Source organism: Telmatherina bonti (assembly GCF_933228915.1).
Source record: "Telmatherina bonti genome assembly, chromosome: 24".
Taxonomy (NCBI): domain Eukaryota; kingdom Metazoa; phylum Chordata; class Actinopteri; order Atheriniformes; family Telmatherinidae; genus Telmatherina; species Telmatherina bonti.
The window spans coordinates 26,279,288-26,298,574 of record NC_136633.1 but is presented as its reverse complement, the minus strand read 5'-3'; the positions used below and the strand labels follow the sequence as shown (position 1 = coordinate 26,298,574).

The 19,287-nt window shown below is 39.9% G+C and overlaps 1 protein-coding gene across 1 annotated transcript in view; it reads left to right on the top strand.

Moving 5' to 3' along the window:
• The first annotated feature begins 454 nt into the window (after nucleotides 1-454).
• The window catches only part of LOC306774222 (E3 ubiquitin-protein ligase Midline-1-like), a 44,968-nt gene continuing 26,135 nt past the window's right edge, over nucleotides 455-19,287 (top strand). The window contains exons 1-2 of the mRNA XM_079264213.1: nucleotides 455-497; nucleotides 16,575-17,368. Coding sequence (XP_079120339.1) covers nucleotides 16,643-17,368 — 726 coding nt within the window. The 5' untranslated portion in view covers nucleotides 455-497; nucleotides 16,575-16,642. The remainder of the gene's footprint in view (nucleotides 498-16,574; nucleotides 17,369-19,287) is intronic.

The window sequence follows — 19,287 nt, the reverse complement described above, 5'->3', positions numbered from 1 at the left end:
ATGTGTGTGGCATGACCATACTGCAAACACACACACACACACACAAGCAGCTCAGACTCCACCTCCCAGTAGTCCAGTGATTGGCCTACTTAAAGGCTGGGCAGCTCTCTGGCAGATTTGAATACAGTGAAACACAGAGGGAGGAATGGACAGACAGAGGGGGGAGGAGGGGAAATAGTGAGGGGGCGGTGCACTGGTTTGTCCTGTCTCTGTCTCTCTCTCTCTCTCTCTCTCGCTCCGCCGGGTCAGGATGGAAATGCTTCCACAGACGGAGGAGGAAACATGTCATGAAGGGTGATGACACAGTCACGGAGACGTATCCACATCCTCAGCAACTCCTCATATTGCTCCATGCTGCCGCTTTAGACGCCACCACTTCTCCATCCTACAGAGGAGAGAGAGAGAGCCCAAGATAGCTGCCTGTCTCCCTCCAATCTCTCTCTCTTCCTCTCTTTTTCACTTTGTTTGTGGATGATGGGATTTTAATCATGTGGAAGGTAAGAGGGGAAGCTGAGGAAGAGAGTTCCAGACAGGTTTGTCTCATTGGGAGTTTGTGTTTTTTCTTAATTTACTTTGGACTGGTATTCCCAGGGGGGGGGGGGGGGTTTCCTGCATGCTTCCACCCTCCATCTCAGCTCAGACTGTAATCTCAATGGAAAAGAGGAGTTGTGCCGGCATTACTGGAATGATAATGACAGAGCAAGTGACTTCAGAGCTCAACCAATGAGTGTTGTGGAGCCATCTGCATCATGGTTTTGGAAAAACTTCTGCAGAACAAACATGTCTGTCTGCTATAATCAGGCCACATCCAAATAATTCATTCCTAATTGCCTTGGATATACCAATCTTTAATACCTCCACATCTTAAGTTTGAGGTATTATTAGTCACCAAAATGTAGGCTCGACCACTAAAACCAGTGGGAGTAAAGGGAATGGTATTTACTGTGGTGGTTTGGATATTGCCAAAAAAAAAAAAAAAAAAAAAGCACATTAAATTGAAGTGTGTGCGTGGCGGGGTGGAGTTCCACCGAGTCTGTTTTTTTGTGACCCACTTTCAAAGAGCCACTGTGTGTTTTGGTGTTTTGCATGAAGCCCAAGACACATAAAGACAGGAGACAGCGCCTTTAGGGTTGCTTACGATGTGTGTGTGTGTACTTGAGTGGTGGAAGTGTGGAAGAGTTTTTGTCCTGGAGTGGCTTTAGAGTGCCTCTAAATGGAGTTTAAAGAGAAAGAGGAGGTGGAGATCCTACGAACCTGCATGAGCGTAAACATCATATGCTTTTTTAGCTCAATCAGCTCATTATATGTTTTTATTACCTTCCCAAGAGGGTCAGCTTCGATGTGCTGAAGCATGCTTGCTACGCATGAGTGCATGCGTGTTGTGTGTGTTGAACCGTGTGTGTGACAGCTGGCTAACACAGGCTCAGTGCTACTACTGATCCTTCTCACCTGCTGCGGGTTAGAGGAATCAAGGAAATCCAGGTTCAGCGTTTGATCTGCGAGACAACTGCGAGCTCACGGAGGGGAAGGAAGCTGAAGAAATCTGAAACTGCGGATTATTTTACTAAGCAAGGGATTTAGGAGTTTAAACCTTAAAACATGTCTAAAACAGAAGCACGTGGCTCTGCTGTGGGAGTTATTTCTACATGCTGGAATCAAATGAGAAGGTGGAAATTGTACAAACACGTTATTAGGTCTTATTCATGGGAATTAAGGAGATAATTTATGTTGCTTCGTAACAACAAAATGATCCAGAAAGTTTACAATTCCTGCTTCTGATTTTAGAAGTAGATATGACTTGGAAACCGCTTTGTGTTGAGGTACCATGATGTTGACTCATATAGCAACAATGGTATTGTTTCAGTTTCTTTTCCTGTTTCCCCTGACATGTCTCAGCAAGAGACTGTCAGCCTGGGCGGGCTTCAAAAACGCATCTCAGGTCTCCAGTCTCTCTGAAGAATGACTGTGGGAATTGTGCAAATACAGAAACAGCTGGTTTTACTTTCCACCTATAACTCATCTGGCTTTTTCTACGGTGGCCTCTTGGTCTTCCTTTGATGCCTGATGCTTTTCCTCTTGCTGATCGCATTAGTCACCAGCGTTACAGCCTGAAAATATCCTATTATCTTACCAATGTGTAGCTTCCAGGATAAAATATGAGGTATGAATCATGAAATGCTTATCTCTCTGTAACTGTTTACTTCCATCTTCAAAGTGTCAGCAAATGCCCGCTTCAGGCTGTTGAGGGCAAAACCGCTAATTGCTATCTAAACATCCTTGAAAAAGGGACAAAGACATACTGGAAAGCACCCCCTCCATCCCCTTCTCGCTCTCTCTATTTTCACTTCAGATCAGTTCATTTTATCCACACCAGTGCATTCTTTAATCACTCGCTGAGAAAGACGAGTGTAACATCGTCATGGAAACTTCAAAGTGCGACAATAAGCCCAATTGGTTCTTTGAGACTTGGCAGCTCGCACAGGCCTGTGGCGAGGATAAGTAGTTCCCTAAACTTTATACTTCACAGTTGTCATATGCATCTAGAGTGTTTCAGCAGAGCAATGTTAAATATATTTTAAAGCCTTATTTGCAATCTGGCAGGAAGGGTTGGTGCCTTTTCTTTTGAGGATCATAGTGTGTTAATTATCTAATCATCCCAAGGGCCCACAACACCTCTTCTGAAGGGCTGAACTAAATTAATGCATAAAAAAAGTGAATAATATACTGATGCCAAGTCAAATGCAACAATCTTAAGTCAAACTCTGAAATTTAACTCCTTTTTGGGAGAAAAAGTCTCATCCGCTTGGCTAAAATAGCTTTCAGAAGTTGATTTAGCTTCCCAAACTGTTTATATAATGTCATGGCTTTGCCATAAATGCTGTCAAAGATGGGATTCAAAATAAATTACACTGGTCTCTCAGTCAGAACAGAACCAATATGATTGGACTAAACTATGGCGAGCAAAGGTGTACAATTTGGAGAAGATCTTAGAGCACTGTTTCTCAAATTGCGATACGTGTACCCCTGGGGGTTTTTATGTTTTCTTTAAAATATCTTTAAACAAAATAATATAGAAATAATATCATATAAATATTTAACATATTTTATCCAAGTATACATTCATAAACTGAATTTACATATAGATTTACACCATTTCTTTCCTCCAAAAATCTCAAATTCTAACCCCATCCCTTACAGGCGAAAGCATATTCGTCAGTCTCTGTCGCCTTGACAACGCAAACAATGGAGTCCTGGTTGAAGCGTTGTCGAGATTTTTATTGTTTTGCTCGGTTAAAAGTTTAATAAACCAACACAAGTGTTGTATTTCATGCTTTTTCTTAACCAAAAATACTTTGCAGTGGTTAGGAGGTACGTGGCTGAAAAAAATATGTTACAAGGGGTACTGTGTTGCAAAAAGGTTGAGAACGCTGCCTTAGACGTTGAACGTGGTTTCCAGTTACTTTGTGTTGTGCTTCACAAACTTATTTAGCATGATTTAGTCCTTTGTTTCAACATGAGGATGGTCTCAATCTCAGGTGGAAGCTATGTTCACAGTACAGGTGAACTGGCCCAAATCTGGCTGTTCTGTCCCTCATGTGACCCACATCTGGATCCGTATCCAATGCTTTTCAAAGCAATGTCAGTCCAAACAGTTGTTTTGCATTTCATCAGACTTTTATGCTATCATACAGACAGTCACTATTCTGCAAGACAGAACAATCGCTATATTAAATACAAACAATGAATGGCAAAATATTAGATAATTATATTGTTGGGTCAGTTTGCACAACAGCTTGAAGCTGAAAACACACACACTATCAAGTGTAGCATCCATGTTTAGCTCCATAAACACAGTGTGTTACGTGTGACGCAAAGTCTTCTGCACATACGAATCACTTCAGGGCCATTGACTGCTCACACCACAGTCTGATAGCGGCCACATTTAAATAATTACGTCAACAGTAATGGAGAAAAGTAACCCCCCGAAAAAACAAACAAACAAAAAACATATCAGGAAATCAACCTAACTGAGCATTAAGAGATGCATAATGTAACTTTCTGACCTTGTTCGATGACACAGTGACATGTATTGTGTGTATTTCTAGAGCCACTGATGCCCAGCAGCGTCCCGAGGCTGAGAAACCACACTATACAACTTTTACATCTGGGACGCAACAAAATGGTGTAGCAGAGTTTTGCTTTTTAAGTAAAATAAGGAACTGGCTGTTTTGAAGATGCAACGTCGCTGATTCAGCAAAGACACACAAGAAGATAAAAAAACGAGAAAGAGACATAAGAGTCATGGTAAGATGGTCTTCTGCTGGCTGGAGAGAGCTAACGGGTCAGGCAGGATGCAGGATGGATGCTGGATTAGCCGTTGATAGCAGGCATGTGACTGGAACATGGCAAAAGGTTCTGTGAGGTGTCTTTTAGTAGTAGTGGTAACTTTACACCACTGTGGAAAAGATAAATGCCAAAGTCTGTCTTTCAGTTTCGCAGCTTCCTCCTCTTTGTGATAAATACAGTTTGTGTCATATCCTTCCTGGCTCGTTTTTTTTCACCCAATAAGCAGCACAACATAACCTCTGAGTTAGCTTTTTTATATTTTTTTTTGTTTGGATGGTGGAGTAAAAGTTTACCTGCCTTAAACGAATCCCAGAAATCCCTCATTGTTGACTGAATTGAAATCTTTCTCTGGTATGATCTTTGCTTTTTGGTTCTGTGTTCATAGCCAGAGCAGAGGTGCATTAATGTGAGTCATTTTCTGTGGAAATGCTGATTCTCCATATGTTTATAAAGTAATATTAACATAACTTAAAAAAAAAAGTAACTGTAAGGCATTAACTGAGCATCCAACATTCCTCCATTGAAAAAAACAGCTAAAAATAAAACCCAAACTTTAAGATTCGGAAGAAGTAATGGTGCATTTCAACTACCCTTCTGGTGTCAACCCTATGTACACAAAGTCTGGCTTGTTTATTCTACAGTCATTTAGCAGACACTTTTATCCAAAGCAACTTACATACATGCTAATACCACGATATGCACATTGGGAGCAACTTAGGGTTCAGTGTCTTGCCCAAGGACACTTTGGCACATAGTCAGGGGAAGCCTGGAATTGAACTCCCAACTTCCCAGTTACAAGCTGACTGCTCTTCCACCTAAGCTACAGCCACCCCTTTAGGGAGATAAAGTGAACTCTGGTCCACTGACAAATGTTGGTCTCAGTCTGCTTGAAGTGAACCAAATACAGGAAGTGGACCACAACTTTAAAGGGCATTGTGGGTAAACACAACCAAAAGATATGCACCTATTTGGTAATAGCTACCAGAGCCATTCTTCTGGTTGGGAAGAATGGCTCTGGTAGAAAAATGGTCAACCCAGAGAGGCTAAGATTTGATGCAATGACTTTTTTCTAATGTGGTGGAAACACAAGTTGTCCTAAAAATCACTAAACTGATGTGCATCAAAGAAGCATAGAGCCAAAAAATGGAGGTTTCAATGCAGAAAGTGAACTACTAATGTGGTGGAGCAGAATTTCACCCTCATTAACCAAAAGATAAGAGTCCTTCATCATAGTTTGTCTTGTTTTCATCACAAAGTAATGCATCTGAACTTTCTAAAGTGTTTTTAAACTAATTTCTTCTTACCTCTCTGACTGAAGTTTTAGTGTTCTTATCAATCAGTTTCCATCAAAATGGGTACATTTTTCCAATTAGGTACTCCAAGGTTCTGTTTTGGGGCCCAGGCATTTTTCTTTTATATTTTCTTTGGCTAAGGCAGATAATTAGCTGGCCCATTGATGCGTCTTTTATGCTGATGATATCCCGCTGTACTGCTCTTTCAAGCCAACCATTAGCTGCCTTTCTAAACAAACTGTCTCATATCAAGCAGTGGTTAAACACACTTTTTCTTGAGACTGAAGAGTGAAAAAAACCCAGAAACTTTTATAGGTGCCAGTTTATTTGTAAAAAATAGCACATAGGTCTTGTCACTTTCTTCATCTAGCTTCATGTGTAGAACCCAGATGTCTTTTTTTTTTTTTTTTTTACTCCATATTGTCTTGGATTGTCTTGAACTTTCTAAAATAGGAAGAAGCTTAACTCCACTCAACTTGTCCAGAACTCTTTTAGGATACAAACAGGCTCCTTTCACTGGTCACCAGTAACTTTTAGGATCGTTTAAAACTCCTGCCCCTTTCTTTTATAGCCTTGCATGATCAACCCCCACTGTATTTCATTGCTGCTTCAGATGTATTCCCAAAACCTACAGTTTGAGGTCAGACAGATTTAAATGGTAGTCCCAAGAGCCCATTTTAGGACTTAAGGCGATTGTTCTTTGAAACGATGACACTTGATTATGTAATGTATTTCCTCTTTCCCTTCATTGCCTAAAAGTTCTTCAAAAACCATTTAAACTCTTTATTGTCTATCTTTTTTAGTTTTATTTGAAGTCTGTGAAGTACTTTGTGGTTAGACCGGGCAGTGGGGAGACTGGAAGAGCACCTTGAAGACCTTACTGAGTGGGCTATTAGATGTGAAAACTCAGATTCCTAACCTTCACGCGGCCCTGAATTGGACTAAGCCACTGGTTTCCAAACTTTTTCTGCAGGGCCCCCATTTCATCGACAATAATAATGTCGAGCCCCCCCTTCCCATCTCATGAACCAAAGAAACATACGAAGAAATGTGTCTTTAGTTTTAGTGACTGTATTATAGGTAAATACAATTAAAAGTGTGTCAGTATTAATATCCATTCTTCTGCTTTAGTGTGAAACAATTTAAACCGGGAATCTCTGCAAACTACTTCAGGTGAGTGGAGTTTTCTATGAGACGATGCTGCTTTAGTAAAACAACTTTGCTATATATATATGATAGTTGGATAGTTTATTTCTAAAGTAACCTGCAGGCTTTTCTTTGTGTTCAGAATGAAAAGTACCCAAGTGGTGGTGTTACTTGTTTGGCTTCATACTTCATTATTTAACATAATATTTTGTTACATGTAAAGGAGCGCATTCTCATTATTACCCACCATTGGTTTTTACTATCTCTGGGACAGACATGCTCCATCATAGTTTGTTCTTTTTTTTTTTTTTTTTTTAATACTTGAATTCTCTCTTGTTGATATATCATCATTTCCTATGAGACGTTTTACAAATTTGTCCAGTGCCAAAACTCCCAAGTTTTATTCAGCCTTGCCATGCCCCCCAATTTGGCAACCACTGGACTAAGCGGTTAAGAAAATGGATGGAGGGATGGATGGATGGATGGACAACCTTAAATTCCTCCCACAGCTCATATATTTCTAAGCTTGGGTGTTTTAGTTGCCGATCACTTTGAAATGAGAAAAGATAAAATCTCCCAAAGTAAAGACACTAAACATGCAAAAAGAGAAGGGGAGGTCTTTGAGATCTTGCCAGCTCAGATTTCTTGTAAGATAAAGATGGATACTGCTTTGAAACCATCTACATATATCTGTCCTTTTGCAGCCTGAGGGAAAAACATTTGGCATGTATCTGATACAAGTGCTGCTATAGTAACAGATCTTTCCAGATCACGAGTCTGATGCCACTTTGTGGTCGTTTGCTATGCGTGCAGAGCATTGCTCAAATCTAAGATGACATCATAATGGAAAATCTTTAACTAGAGGTACTGAAACTTTAAACACCACATTCTTACCTTCAGAATTCAGTGTAAACACATATGACCTAAGTCTGACTTTGCTCATACTGAAAGTATGTAAGGGTTCAAAGATCAGGTGTAATAGGAAACATACTCTAAATATTTGGAGCTGTGAATTCATGTAGGAGTCAGCTCAGGTTCATGAAAGAAAATAAATCTTTCTCGAAGAGCAAAAGTCTCACAAGTATGATCTCAGCTAAATAAATGCTTTGCACTTTTTTTCATCCTTAATTTAAAGAAAAAAAATCAAGTACTTCAGCATGCTTCCTTTTTAAAGAGCATAAGACTTAATACACCAGAAATATTACTCAACAAAGAGCAGATTATTGCAACATGGCTGTGGATTGCCCTGAAAACTCCTTGCGTGCTATGCTTCATGTGCCATGTGAATGCCACATGCCTTGCCTCCATCCTTCGAGTGTTGTGTTCATGCATGCATGCATGCTTGGTACTTGGCAGCTGCTTTCATGCTGAAAACATTTCATTATCCAATCAAAGTTGGAATTATAGCAAAGCATTTCAGGGAATAAGCAGAGTTTAATCACTTTTATATCCACATGAGGTTCCAAAACCCATAGTTTAAGGGCATCATTAAAGCATTATAGAGTTGCAATTGTGGAAGGAAGCATTCACAGTACTCTGTTATCTTTGCTAAAAGTCCTAAAGTTCTTTTTAAAATGCCCCGTTAATGGTAAATAAAGAGCAAGTAAGGAACAAACGAGCGGTAAGAAAGATGAAAAGAAGAAGCCTTGAAGTGCTTTTTGGTATCTGCCATCATAACTTCCACGTTACTCAACTGTGGCAGCTATGAATCCATGTGTCACAGTTTTATTCTGCAATAAGCATGACTGAGAAATCTATAAGGTTTGATCCTTTTTGTTTACATATTGGACAGTTTTGCTGATGCATCTCAAGTTCAAGAAGAGGATTTAAAAAAATCCCTTAATACCAATATGCCAACCAATATATTTGGTGGGAGAATGTATCAAAACACCCCTGTAAAACGTGTCCTCAACAACACCAGACTTGTTTATGTCTCTTATAATCTCCATTCCCCCAAACACATCACATCTAATTTCACATCCGCTACCGTCCCCGATCTGGGTCACACAAGCAGGATCCTAGACAGACCCCGCCACACACGCAAACAATCACAAACGTCACCCTTTATCACAGTCACTAATAGCCTCTGCATCCCAGACTATGACCAGCCAATCCTGTTAACTGTGACTGACCACTTTAGAGCATGAAAGGCCAGGATTGGTCACAGCCAGCATGGTAGGAAGAGGATTAGGGATCAACATGGCATGGTTTTGTGAATCAGACAATACGCTTGTGTGTGTGAGAGGCAACCATTAGTGTTATTAACTTGTTAAAGAGCTGGAGAGTGTACGGGACGAAGAAGCAGAGAGCACACAGATGAGAGAGATTCAAATTCTCCTTTGAATTCAACATCTAAAGCTTTTTTATCTTGTCTCTAAAAGAGTTTGGACCGTGTTGGCTTCAACTCTGGATGTTCACCACATAAATACGCTTCTTAGTTCTCTACCCTAATTGGACTTATGGCTCCAACACCTGCAAACAGGGGAGCAGACGATGTGAAATGGATTTCTTCCAGACCTCATCATACGATTTCTCTCATTCTTTCTCTGAGCAGACCGATATTTGCTTGAAAATGGATGAAAAATGGTTGGCCTGCTCTCTCTTCCTGCATGACTGAGAATATATCCGAGAAAATCCAACTGTAACAAAACAAATCACAAAGGAAATTCGGTCCAACTTGGGCAGGGATTGCATGACCCTTGTAAAGCCAACTGATTCTCAACCACTGTGTGAGGCCAGGGGTTAATCTGGATTCAGCTATCCACCGCTGCTATGAAAGCTGATTATGCTTTATTTTCCCTCCTCTTCGATCTGGAAATCCTGTAAGCATTTGTCGGATCTTTCAAATTCTTTGAGTGATTGTCATTAGACATGGTGTGAAATGGTTTCAAATCCACAAGAAGAAAAGGGATAATATGGCTTTTGCTTTGTAATAAACATCCAGATCTAAATTATTTAATTCACACAAATTTGAATAATTGAACACCTCTTCTTTCAGTGTCCCAATTCCTAAAGAAGGAAATGTTTTAGGGAAGGTGATATGTCTTATTCAGCAAGGCTACCACTTGCTATTGCATCCATAAAGAATACTTCAGATCAAATTTCCATGTTGAATTTTGACCAGACGGCATTTATTTAGTCCCAAGATGTGACATTATAAATGCTGACAGGAACATATCATGTTTACCCTTGGCCTCAGATGCTTTGCCCTTCTTTGCTTGGCTCTATCGTTTCACTCTTTTGCTATTTTCTGCTTCCTGTGAGTTAAGAGAGAACTGGAACGGCGAGATCATAAAGTGACACACACAGTGTATGCTGATTATGTGAGCCAGGTCAATGGGTATGACCTACTTCTTGGTTCTGCACTGTAGACTGCCAGAGTCACTCACGTCACATCACCAAATGGACCTGTGCACCTAAATGTGTTTTTATGAGGTTTCCGTAGCTTTTGGATGTTTTACTATAAATACTGCTGGGTGCTTTTATGCCATTTACTGAAAGGAATCCGCCACTTTGCAATGGCGTAGAGAAATGTACCTATTTCCACTCAATTTGCAAAGGCTAGTTGAAATATTAATTTTCCTAGAAAGTTAAGTTTTAGTTGAAAAGAACTGAATGTGAGGAACTCCTACAGACATAAAGCAAATTATCTGACCCACAATTAATCTTATAATAACGGTGCATCAGCATGATGAGGTCTTCATGTTTTATGTAGACCGTGAAACCATGCCACCCACATCTTTTTCCATTTTAAAGAACACAGACCGTCTCGCCTTCATTTCTCTCCACAATGTGCTCTTGTTGAATCAGTTTTTAGAAAATGGAAAGAAAGAGTAGCTATGAAATTTTTAGCAGATTAAACTGTGAGTGCAAGGGAGAGCTGCTACCTTCATGGATCCAAAGTTAATGAAAGATTTAGAAGTAAGACTCAGCCTTGGTGGGGTAGATGGCCTGAAAATAAACAGGAAGCGAAAGAGAAGGTCAAGTGTTGAAAGGGGTTTAATTTCTGGAGAGTTTTATTATCTGCTTGTTCTCATATTTGTATTCCAGCAGGTAGTTTTTTTTTTAATCTGCAAAAGTATGAAAGTGAGGGTTGATTTAACACTAAAACTAGTGGGTGAAGAACTTGAGGACCGGAATTGAGAAACACTGGTGTAAGCCAAGCAGCAGCCTCCAGCAGTCAAAAGTAAAGCCTTTGTGAAAGTGCCAAAAGTTGCAATTCCCCCTTCATCCAATAGGGGCTCCAAAACAGAGCGAATTCCCATTGACTCCCATGTTAAAAAAAACCAACTTCATAGCAGAAATAAACATGTTTACAGCCGGGTACAAAAAAAAGACCATATAGATAGTTGTCATACCACTATTGAATGTGAATGCATTTTTTTCACCTATGCAAAGGAAAAACTTTGGTTTTCTATGGAAAACAAAATCAAACTCCCAAACTGAGCTGCAGAATAAGTGTTTTTAAGTAGTCATAATTATTCATTTGTTTCCAAATTATTTGACTTTTAGATGCAAACAAAGTGAATGATGAGATCCTTTTTTTGAAAATAATTTTGTTAATGTCATTTACAACCATCGGAATAAAAATCTTAAATGCTTCTCAAGCTAGCATTTTTATCTCCGAGTTTGACTTCGCAACATCAATGAATTAGTGTGTGTTTAATCTTCTCTTTAAATCTCAGCGTCAGCATAATGACTTTGATTAAATCTCTGGACAGAAACAAAAAGTAAAAGAAAAAAAGGGTTAGTATGGTCATTGTTTTGGCTTGTGTTGATCATTAAAATATTGACTAAATAAATTTATGGAATTGCTGGCATTAATTTGCAATCAATATCTGTTTCTTTAGAAACAAAGTCCTGACATTTAAATTTCCTTACTAATATATTTTAAAATAAATCCCTTGTTAAAATGCTCCTTTCATTGCTACTTAAATATCATAGCATTAGCTATTAGCATAATAAAATGCATTATAGTTTGCTAATTGTTAATGCTACATGTCCTGGGCAAAGTCACATCATTAAAGTACATTTCAACAGCCTTTCTTTGAATTTTAAAAATGTTTAATTCAATATTATTTGTTTAGACAATGTTGCTCTGTCTTAATTTGCATTTTTAGCTTGCTAGCCTAGAGGTAGACACAAATGCTAATGTTTGTCTCATATGCAGAGCTTGCTTCTTGGCAGTGGGGAAATACCAGAGTCATAATGTAACCTCCATGTCCCAAGCCAGATAGCCTAGAAGTGAATTAACTGTCACAATGATTTAATTCCTGAAAGAACTGACAGCTAACATTTTAATTAGGGAGAATTAGGAAGAGAATGCAGGCATGGGCGGAAATTTGATGAATAAATTCAGAAAACCCAGAGATACAACGATACACAGTTGCCATGAAGAGTTCTTTTCTTTTTTTCCTGAAAGAAATGATTAAACTATGAAATCACGTACAAGTTATTACGGTTTGCTTATAAAAAGCTTTTGTCAGGTCAGGTTTAGAGACAAGTTTAATTTGACCTGAGAAGTAAAAACAAAAGACGAATGTGCTTCAAACAAAGTTCAACGTACATGTACATTTGTACATGTGTTGAAATTTATGGCAATAAATACATATACTGGGACAGCATGCGAGGAGTCGTGTTCCAAGCTGGTTCTGCTTGAAGCGAAGCATCATTTTTGCTCATATGTAGAAGCTGCAGGAAAAACACTGAAGGATTCCTCCACTACTCATTCAGCCTTGCATTGCCCCCCACTGAAAAGCGGTGGTACTGACATTCCTCACACAGCAGAAGCCTTTCACACACGTTGGCAGCTCTGACAGTCATGGGACACAAAGTGATGTTGGGGAAAAATAAACAATGAGGATCCTTTTTCTTTAAAATCCAATTCTGCCTCCACTGGGAAAGGCCTTTTTCCTTTTATTCATATTCTTGTTTTTACTTTTTCTCCTCCTTAGAATGCAGCATCTTTTTCTTTGCTGCATTCTCCAGTTTGCTTCTTCCTATTTGTGCTTCTTCATTTCAATGTCTGGTTCAACAGTGTCATCTATGGTGTGCTCGGAGGCATTTCACCCCATCTGTGTCCATCTCATTACAAACATGGCAAAGAGTAATTGTTGCTACTTTGCTTAAAATCAATGATTACAGAAAAAAACTGGCTGTTTGAAATCCTTTCCGAGAGGGCATGTACGTTGTCGGTCGTTGCATTCAAGTTTACAGAACATTTGTTTGGTTTTGGATTTGTTTTTACAGGTCAGACTTATTCACATTTCATTCATCAACTGTCTGTGATCTCTAAATTACTTCCATTTTCTCATTCATCCTTCCATATTTGTGTAAATTTTGATAAAGTTTTTTTCAATTTCTCAATTTTGTAAGTTTTTTGACGTGAAGCTTATTTTTTTTTAGAGGGAAGTTGTGAAAATTTCCCTTTACTCTGTGCTTCAGAATGGATTAAACAACTTAATTTTCCTTCTCTACTTGTATAAATGATGCTCTGCATAAAGATATGATGTCACTCTGTTTATATTGCTAACAGCCATCTGCAGATGGAAATAACCTAAAAAAAAAGAAACTATTTATAACTCCAGATCTCTGTATTTTGTGAATTCTCACCACACAGAGTATTTTATGTGTCCAAGTTTCCTTTCATTTGTTATCTGAATCAGCAATTTATCTGCCCTCAAATATGACAGCGTCTGGAACTACATGCACTGCAGAGAGTGCAAGTGAGGCTGCTTTATCTGCAGTACTTGTTTTTTTTCTGTTTTTCCTTTGAGGGTGAGAAGAAACCATGCACAGAGACTGACAGGGAATGAGCAGATACTTAGAGAAGTCGTCTCCATTGATGCACCCGAGCCTTAATCTCAGTCAACAGTGACATCTGCTGAAAATGCCACCGACTGGAGATAAGAGCCGATTTATTTTCCTGCCTAGAACGAACGCATGCGTTTGACTCATGAAGTAAACAAACACTGTTTTTATGCTTTGAAAACGCGACAGCTTATTAATGAGTCTGAGCATTTGTCCGACAGTTTCTGCACAGACCCCCCCGTTTGACCGAGTGCCATGGCACATGTTGTCCTCCAGCCTCCTCTGCCAGCAGCAGCATTGATTATACCCGACACTGTCACTCTGAATTTGGTGAAATCATCATAATGATGTGCTTCAATTTGACTGAGATCAATCTCTGTAAAAATCCACTTTTAAAACCCCCGAGTGGGTTTTGGATCCAATTTGCAAAAAAATACAATGAATGTATTTTTTTCAGTGGCATTAATTTATTATTCAGGACTTGGTGGAAAGTTCAGTCACTTTTCTTTCTAGTAAAACCAGTAAATCACCCGTTTCAAATCTTTATTTCTTTATATAAAGAAGCCTATAAAGACTGAGTGTACAGCACCATATAAAAGCCTAAAACCTCCTTCAATTCTTTATGTTGTGCTCTGCAATCTTTTAAAGTGACTTGAGCAATACTTATCCCAGCTTCTGGAACATATTTCAATGTTTTTGGACGTCACCTGCTTTTTCACTCTTGTACATGATCATTTTGTAAGTCTGTGGTTTTGGTCAAGTTGTGTGACGCTGAGCTCTGCACCATTCCAGGATCTATAAAAAGCACCTGACCTAAAAGTTCTGCCAGAAAACTTTGCAAAGATACAATGTTGATTTTTTTCCCCCTTTTTGTAAGGTATTTATTAGCAGCCTGTCAAAACAAGACAATTTTCTCCAGTTTTTGCAGCCAAATATCTGAAAAATTGACAAAAGCTCTGTTTGATAGACATAAATGTATTCTGCACTGACACATTGATTACCAAACAGGTAATTATTTTAAAAAGAAGCAAATATCAGCACACCTTGTCCAAAAGAGGGGGGAAACTTGAAGACTGAGGTCTGCAGTAGCAACAGGTTGGATGGAGTGATTTATGGTCCCCATTGCCCAAACCCCAACATCACTGGAACAGTGTGGACTCACGTGGTCTTTCAAGAGGTCAGGGGAACAATTCCAGAAGACAACTTCCAAAGCTTGGGGTTTAGATCAAATATTGACTTTCAAGCTCTGATGTTCTCAGAGATTTCCCTCTTAGGGCACATTTAAATCAGCCTTTTTGTTCCAAATCCTACTTTGTTTGCTCGGAAAGTCTGCTTCGTTTGGGGAAATGTGAATGCACCGAACATATTCTGATCTGGATCGAAAAAGTGGACTTAATCCACCTACAAATGCAGGTCTCCGTCCATTTCAAGCAGACCATATACAGGAAGCGGACTAAAAAAAAAAAAAAAAAAAAAGAATCACTTCCTGCATTTGGTGTAGTGTTGCATTTGGGGTAGCGATGCCGTTTAAAAGTCATCTGCCTCATCTGATGTTCATAATGTGTCCATCGTTGGAGTGTATTTCTGCAGTATACTTGCATAAAACAAGTAAACTCGGTCCGAAATTTGCGCAATTTTCAAGCTAATTGCAGAAATTCTTTTGTGGCCTTTTATTAGGCTTCATCTATATTTGCTTTTTTTTTTTTAACAAAAAGTCTTCATTAAAGTATTAATACTATTAAATAAATTGTGGCTCTAGGCTTTTGCAAAGCAGTGTATGCTTTGCCAGTGAAATATCAGCAGTTTTTGGTTAATGCTCCTCTTTTTTTTTTCAAATTTTTTTATCAATCACCGACATATCTTCCTGACTAGATAGGAATTGCACAAAAAAAAAAAAAAAACAACATGAAAAGTGAACATTTTTTCTTCTCCTTTTGGATGCAAAACTAATACCATAATATTTCATACAGACTGATTTTGGCACCGCCTACATCTTCATTAAAACAAGACATGCGGAAGAGGCTCAGCTGTTGTTGTCATCACCCTTTTTTTGCTTCATGTACTTCTGTTGAAACATTTTTCAATTAAAAAAACATGAACATGCCCACAACATATCTGAAACCCGAGGCCCAGGAGACCCCCTGACAGCACAGAAATTGAGAACGAGCCTCTCTGCAGGAGGAAGTTGTGCACTAATTACTAAGTGACGACAGATGTGGCTGCAGCTGCTGCAGCAAATATCGAAATGTCGCCGTACTTCCATAATTATTATTCCAAAGAGCTTACATTTAGCTCTGTCTTAAAGATTTGAACTAAAATATTACCACAAGTAGAAATTGCGTCTTGTTAAAAGTCGTTCTTAGCAGTGAAATATGTGCCAGTACTGGCTGCCAATTTGCTCCAGCAGCCACAACTGCTCTTAAAGTATCACTCACTCCCACTGCGAATCCATTAAAGACAGTCAGTAACCGCTGTAGAGGCAATACAGCAGCAATCCAGTTTTAAGAACTTCCACACAAAGTTTTCCTTGAAGCGTGAATGTGATGGCAGCGCTTGAAATTCTTCAGTCTGCTGCAAGATGGCAATCTTCTTAATCAAAGCTCAGCCAAAACTCAAGTGTCGCTGCGTGCAGCGGCACAGTCTGAAACAATAAGTATCATTAAAGACTAAAAAATGGGTCAACAGCATCCGCTCTTTTAAAGCAAATGGGGAAGGATGCCAACCACTCTCTGGCTCAGAAGGTTGTGAATCCGTGGTTTTAATGCATCTGTTGGTTGGGTGTTTTGGGAGATTTGACACCATTTTCTGTGCAGTTTTCTCTAAGTCCACTCTGTGGTCTGTTATTTTGAGATATAAGTCCCCTCAAGACAGAAACCAAAGGCAATTCTTTTCATGTTATTAAATCATAAATCCCCTGTGCTTTCTTTTCCCCCTCTTCTCCCTCTGTTCCCCTTCCATCTCTTTGTCTCTGGTCTCCAGACAGCTGAGCGGCTATTCTGGATTTCGCTGACACTGTGCCTGGTCCCGCCTGGCCTTTTCTGAGCAGGATGGACACTCTGGAGTCAGAGCTGACCTGCCCAATCTGCCTGGAGCTCTTTGAAGACCCGCTGCTGCTCCCCTGTGCCCACAGCTTGTGCTTCGGCTGTGCCCACCGCATCCTTGTCTCCCACTGCGCCACCAACGAATCCGTTCACAACATTGGGGCTTTCCAGTGCCCGACTTGTAGATATGTCATTTCCCTGAGTCCAGAACGTGGACTAGAAGGACTTAAGAGAAACGTAACCTTGCAGAATATCATTGATAGGGTTCAACAAGCCTCATCTTCAGCTGGGCTACCTCTACCGCTTCCACTTCCCGGCCCACAAAGCGGGCCCAACTCTCCCTCCGAGGAAGGGAGTAACCGACTGGCACTGGTCCCCGTCAGCGCCGCCATGTCCAGCCCAGGCACGCCACCGGAGCCGGTCCAGTGCCAGTTCTGTGAGCAAGACCCGCCACAGGATGCTGTTAAGACATGTGTGACTTGCGAGGTGTCGTATTGCGAGGAGTGCCTCAAAGCAACACACCCCAACAAGAAGCCATTCACGGGTCACCGGCTCATCGAGCCAATGCCCGACTCCCACCTCAGAGGGCTCCAGTGCCTGGAGCACGAGGAGGAAAAGGTGAACATGTACTGTGTCAGCGATGATCAGCTGATCTGCTCACTGTGCAAGCTGGTCGGACGGCACAGAGACCACCAGGTGGCAGCACTGAGCGACCGCTATGAAAAACTCAAGGTAAGGACACCAGTTGTGGTTTTTCTATCAGTCTTTCAGTGTTATTAAAACCTGCTGCTTCTTCCAGAGGAATTTGGCTCCAGCTAATTACAGATCAGGAAATAGAGCCTCCAACCTTCTTTATCTTGCACACATAGTTAATTTAAAACTTTAAATCCATTCTGCTCTGAAGGATGAAATTTCCTATTATCCCTACGCAGGTATCAAACTCGATTATCAACCGAGATTTTATCATTTCATGCTGACTTATTATCTCTCCTGAATAATTAAGCAATTAGTATAATCATTGCACCATGCTAGAGAGCCAGAAGGGTATTCGCAGGCATGCAAATATAGGGAAAGTGGGGTGTGTCATTAGTGACAAGGCATAGAGTCTTCAATGGGGTTGCAGGTTAATGAGTGTCACTTGCCTGCTGGGTGCAAGTGTGCCTAATTAAGCATGACTATTGTAGGGCCACAGAGGTAGCTTGTATGTGTGCTCATGCAGGTCTGCAGTTGGGAAAAACAAGTCTGTGTTGGCTGTCTTGAGGAATTTGCTATGTTTGACATGCTGATGACTTTAATAGACATAATTGACTTTAGCTCTGGATCTTCAGGGGTCAGCAGGATCAAGTTTTGGAGAAATAGGTCGGTATTTAAAGTTACATACGATGTTCTGTTCTGCTGACAAATCTGTCAGTGAAAGTCAAACAGCAGCTGGTCTTTGACTCTCAGAAAGTCAGTGAGAGACTGGTATTGACTCTTTGTCCCAGTACTGGTGCATTAGCCAGCTAGCGGTAACGACTGGTACTACATTACTGTATGGGTTAATTAGCATTAGCATTCAGATTGCTCTGTTGTGTTTGAATATGTCAATTGCATGTGTCCCTGGATCTGAGCACGATATGTGGTGTCTGTAGACTATCTTTAATGCCCAAGCACTGATGTCACTTTACATTTGCAATTGTTTTCTAAGAGAACTGATTGGACAACAGGTGATGCTAACAAACCTAACATGCTATGGATAGGCTATAAGTTAGCACAAATGAGGAATTGGCAGCATTTAACACCATGTAAGTGATAACTACTTTGTTTGTTTGTTTCTCTGGCTGTCTGTCTGTTAGCAAATGGACAGATTTTTATTTGTTTGCAGAGAATAAATCTTGTTTTAGCTCCAGTAAATATTCCTAAGTATTCCTGTAGGATGGGGATATTTTCAGTATGAATGCATACACAACAATACATGTTCAGGGTGCTTGGGCAATAATGCAGGAGGAGTTCCCAAGAGGTGTCACAAGATGCAATAGTTAGATCTGGATGCTGGTAAAATTTGGTTAGTACCATCCAGAACAGGACAAAATAGAAGATCTTTGGGATTTTCATGACTACAAGAGAACAAATAACATAAATATGCAACAAACACCACAATATTGCCAATACACCATGGTTTCATTATCGATCTGTGGATTATCATTATCAACATATTAAATGAATGTAAGGCTTTAACATATAATGGAAATACCAATATAGCTGCTTTTTTAGCTGAAACTTGTGAGGCGAAAACATCTGTCGCTTTAAGTGAAGTTCAGACTCCGGCTTGTTTGCTGTGGATCTGTGTTCAGTTATTCATTTAAAGGTTTGATTAAAATGTTAAACAGTCTGAGTGTGATGGGGATAGTCTTTTAAAAGACCCATGCGGTGTTATTCCTAACGTACTACATGTCCTGCTGTTTTGACACGGGTCATGTGACTCTGCAAGCAGATGGTAAAACAGAACACATATGATTGCTTCACTAAGTTGTTCTTCTGCCACATAATTACATGCACAGCCACACATGTATGTCTGCACGCACATGTACTAACTCCCCTCCCCCCATCCTTCCCGTCGCACTAATCTCACAATACACTCAGACAGCATGGGCAACACTTCCTTTCCCACA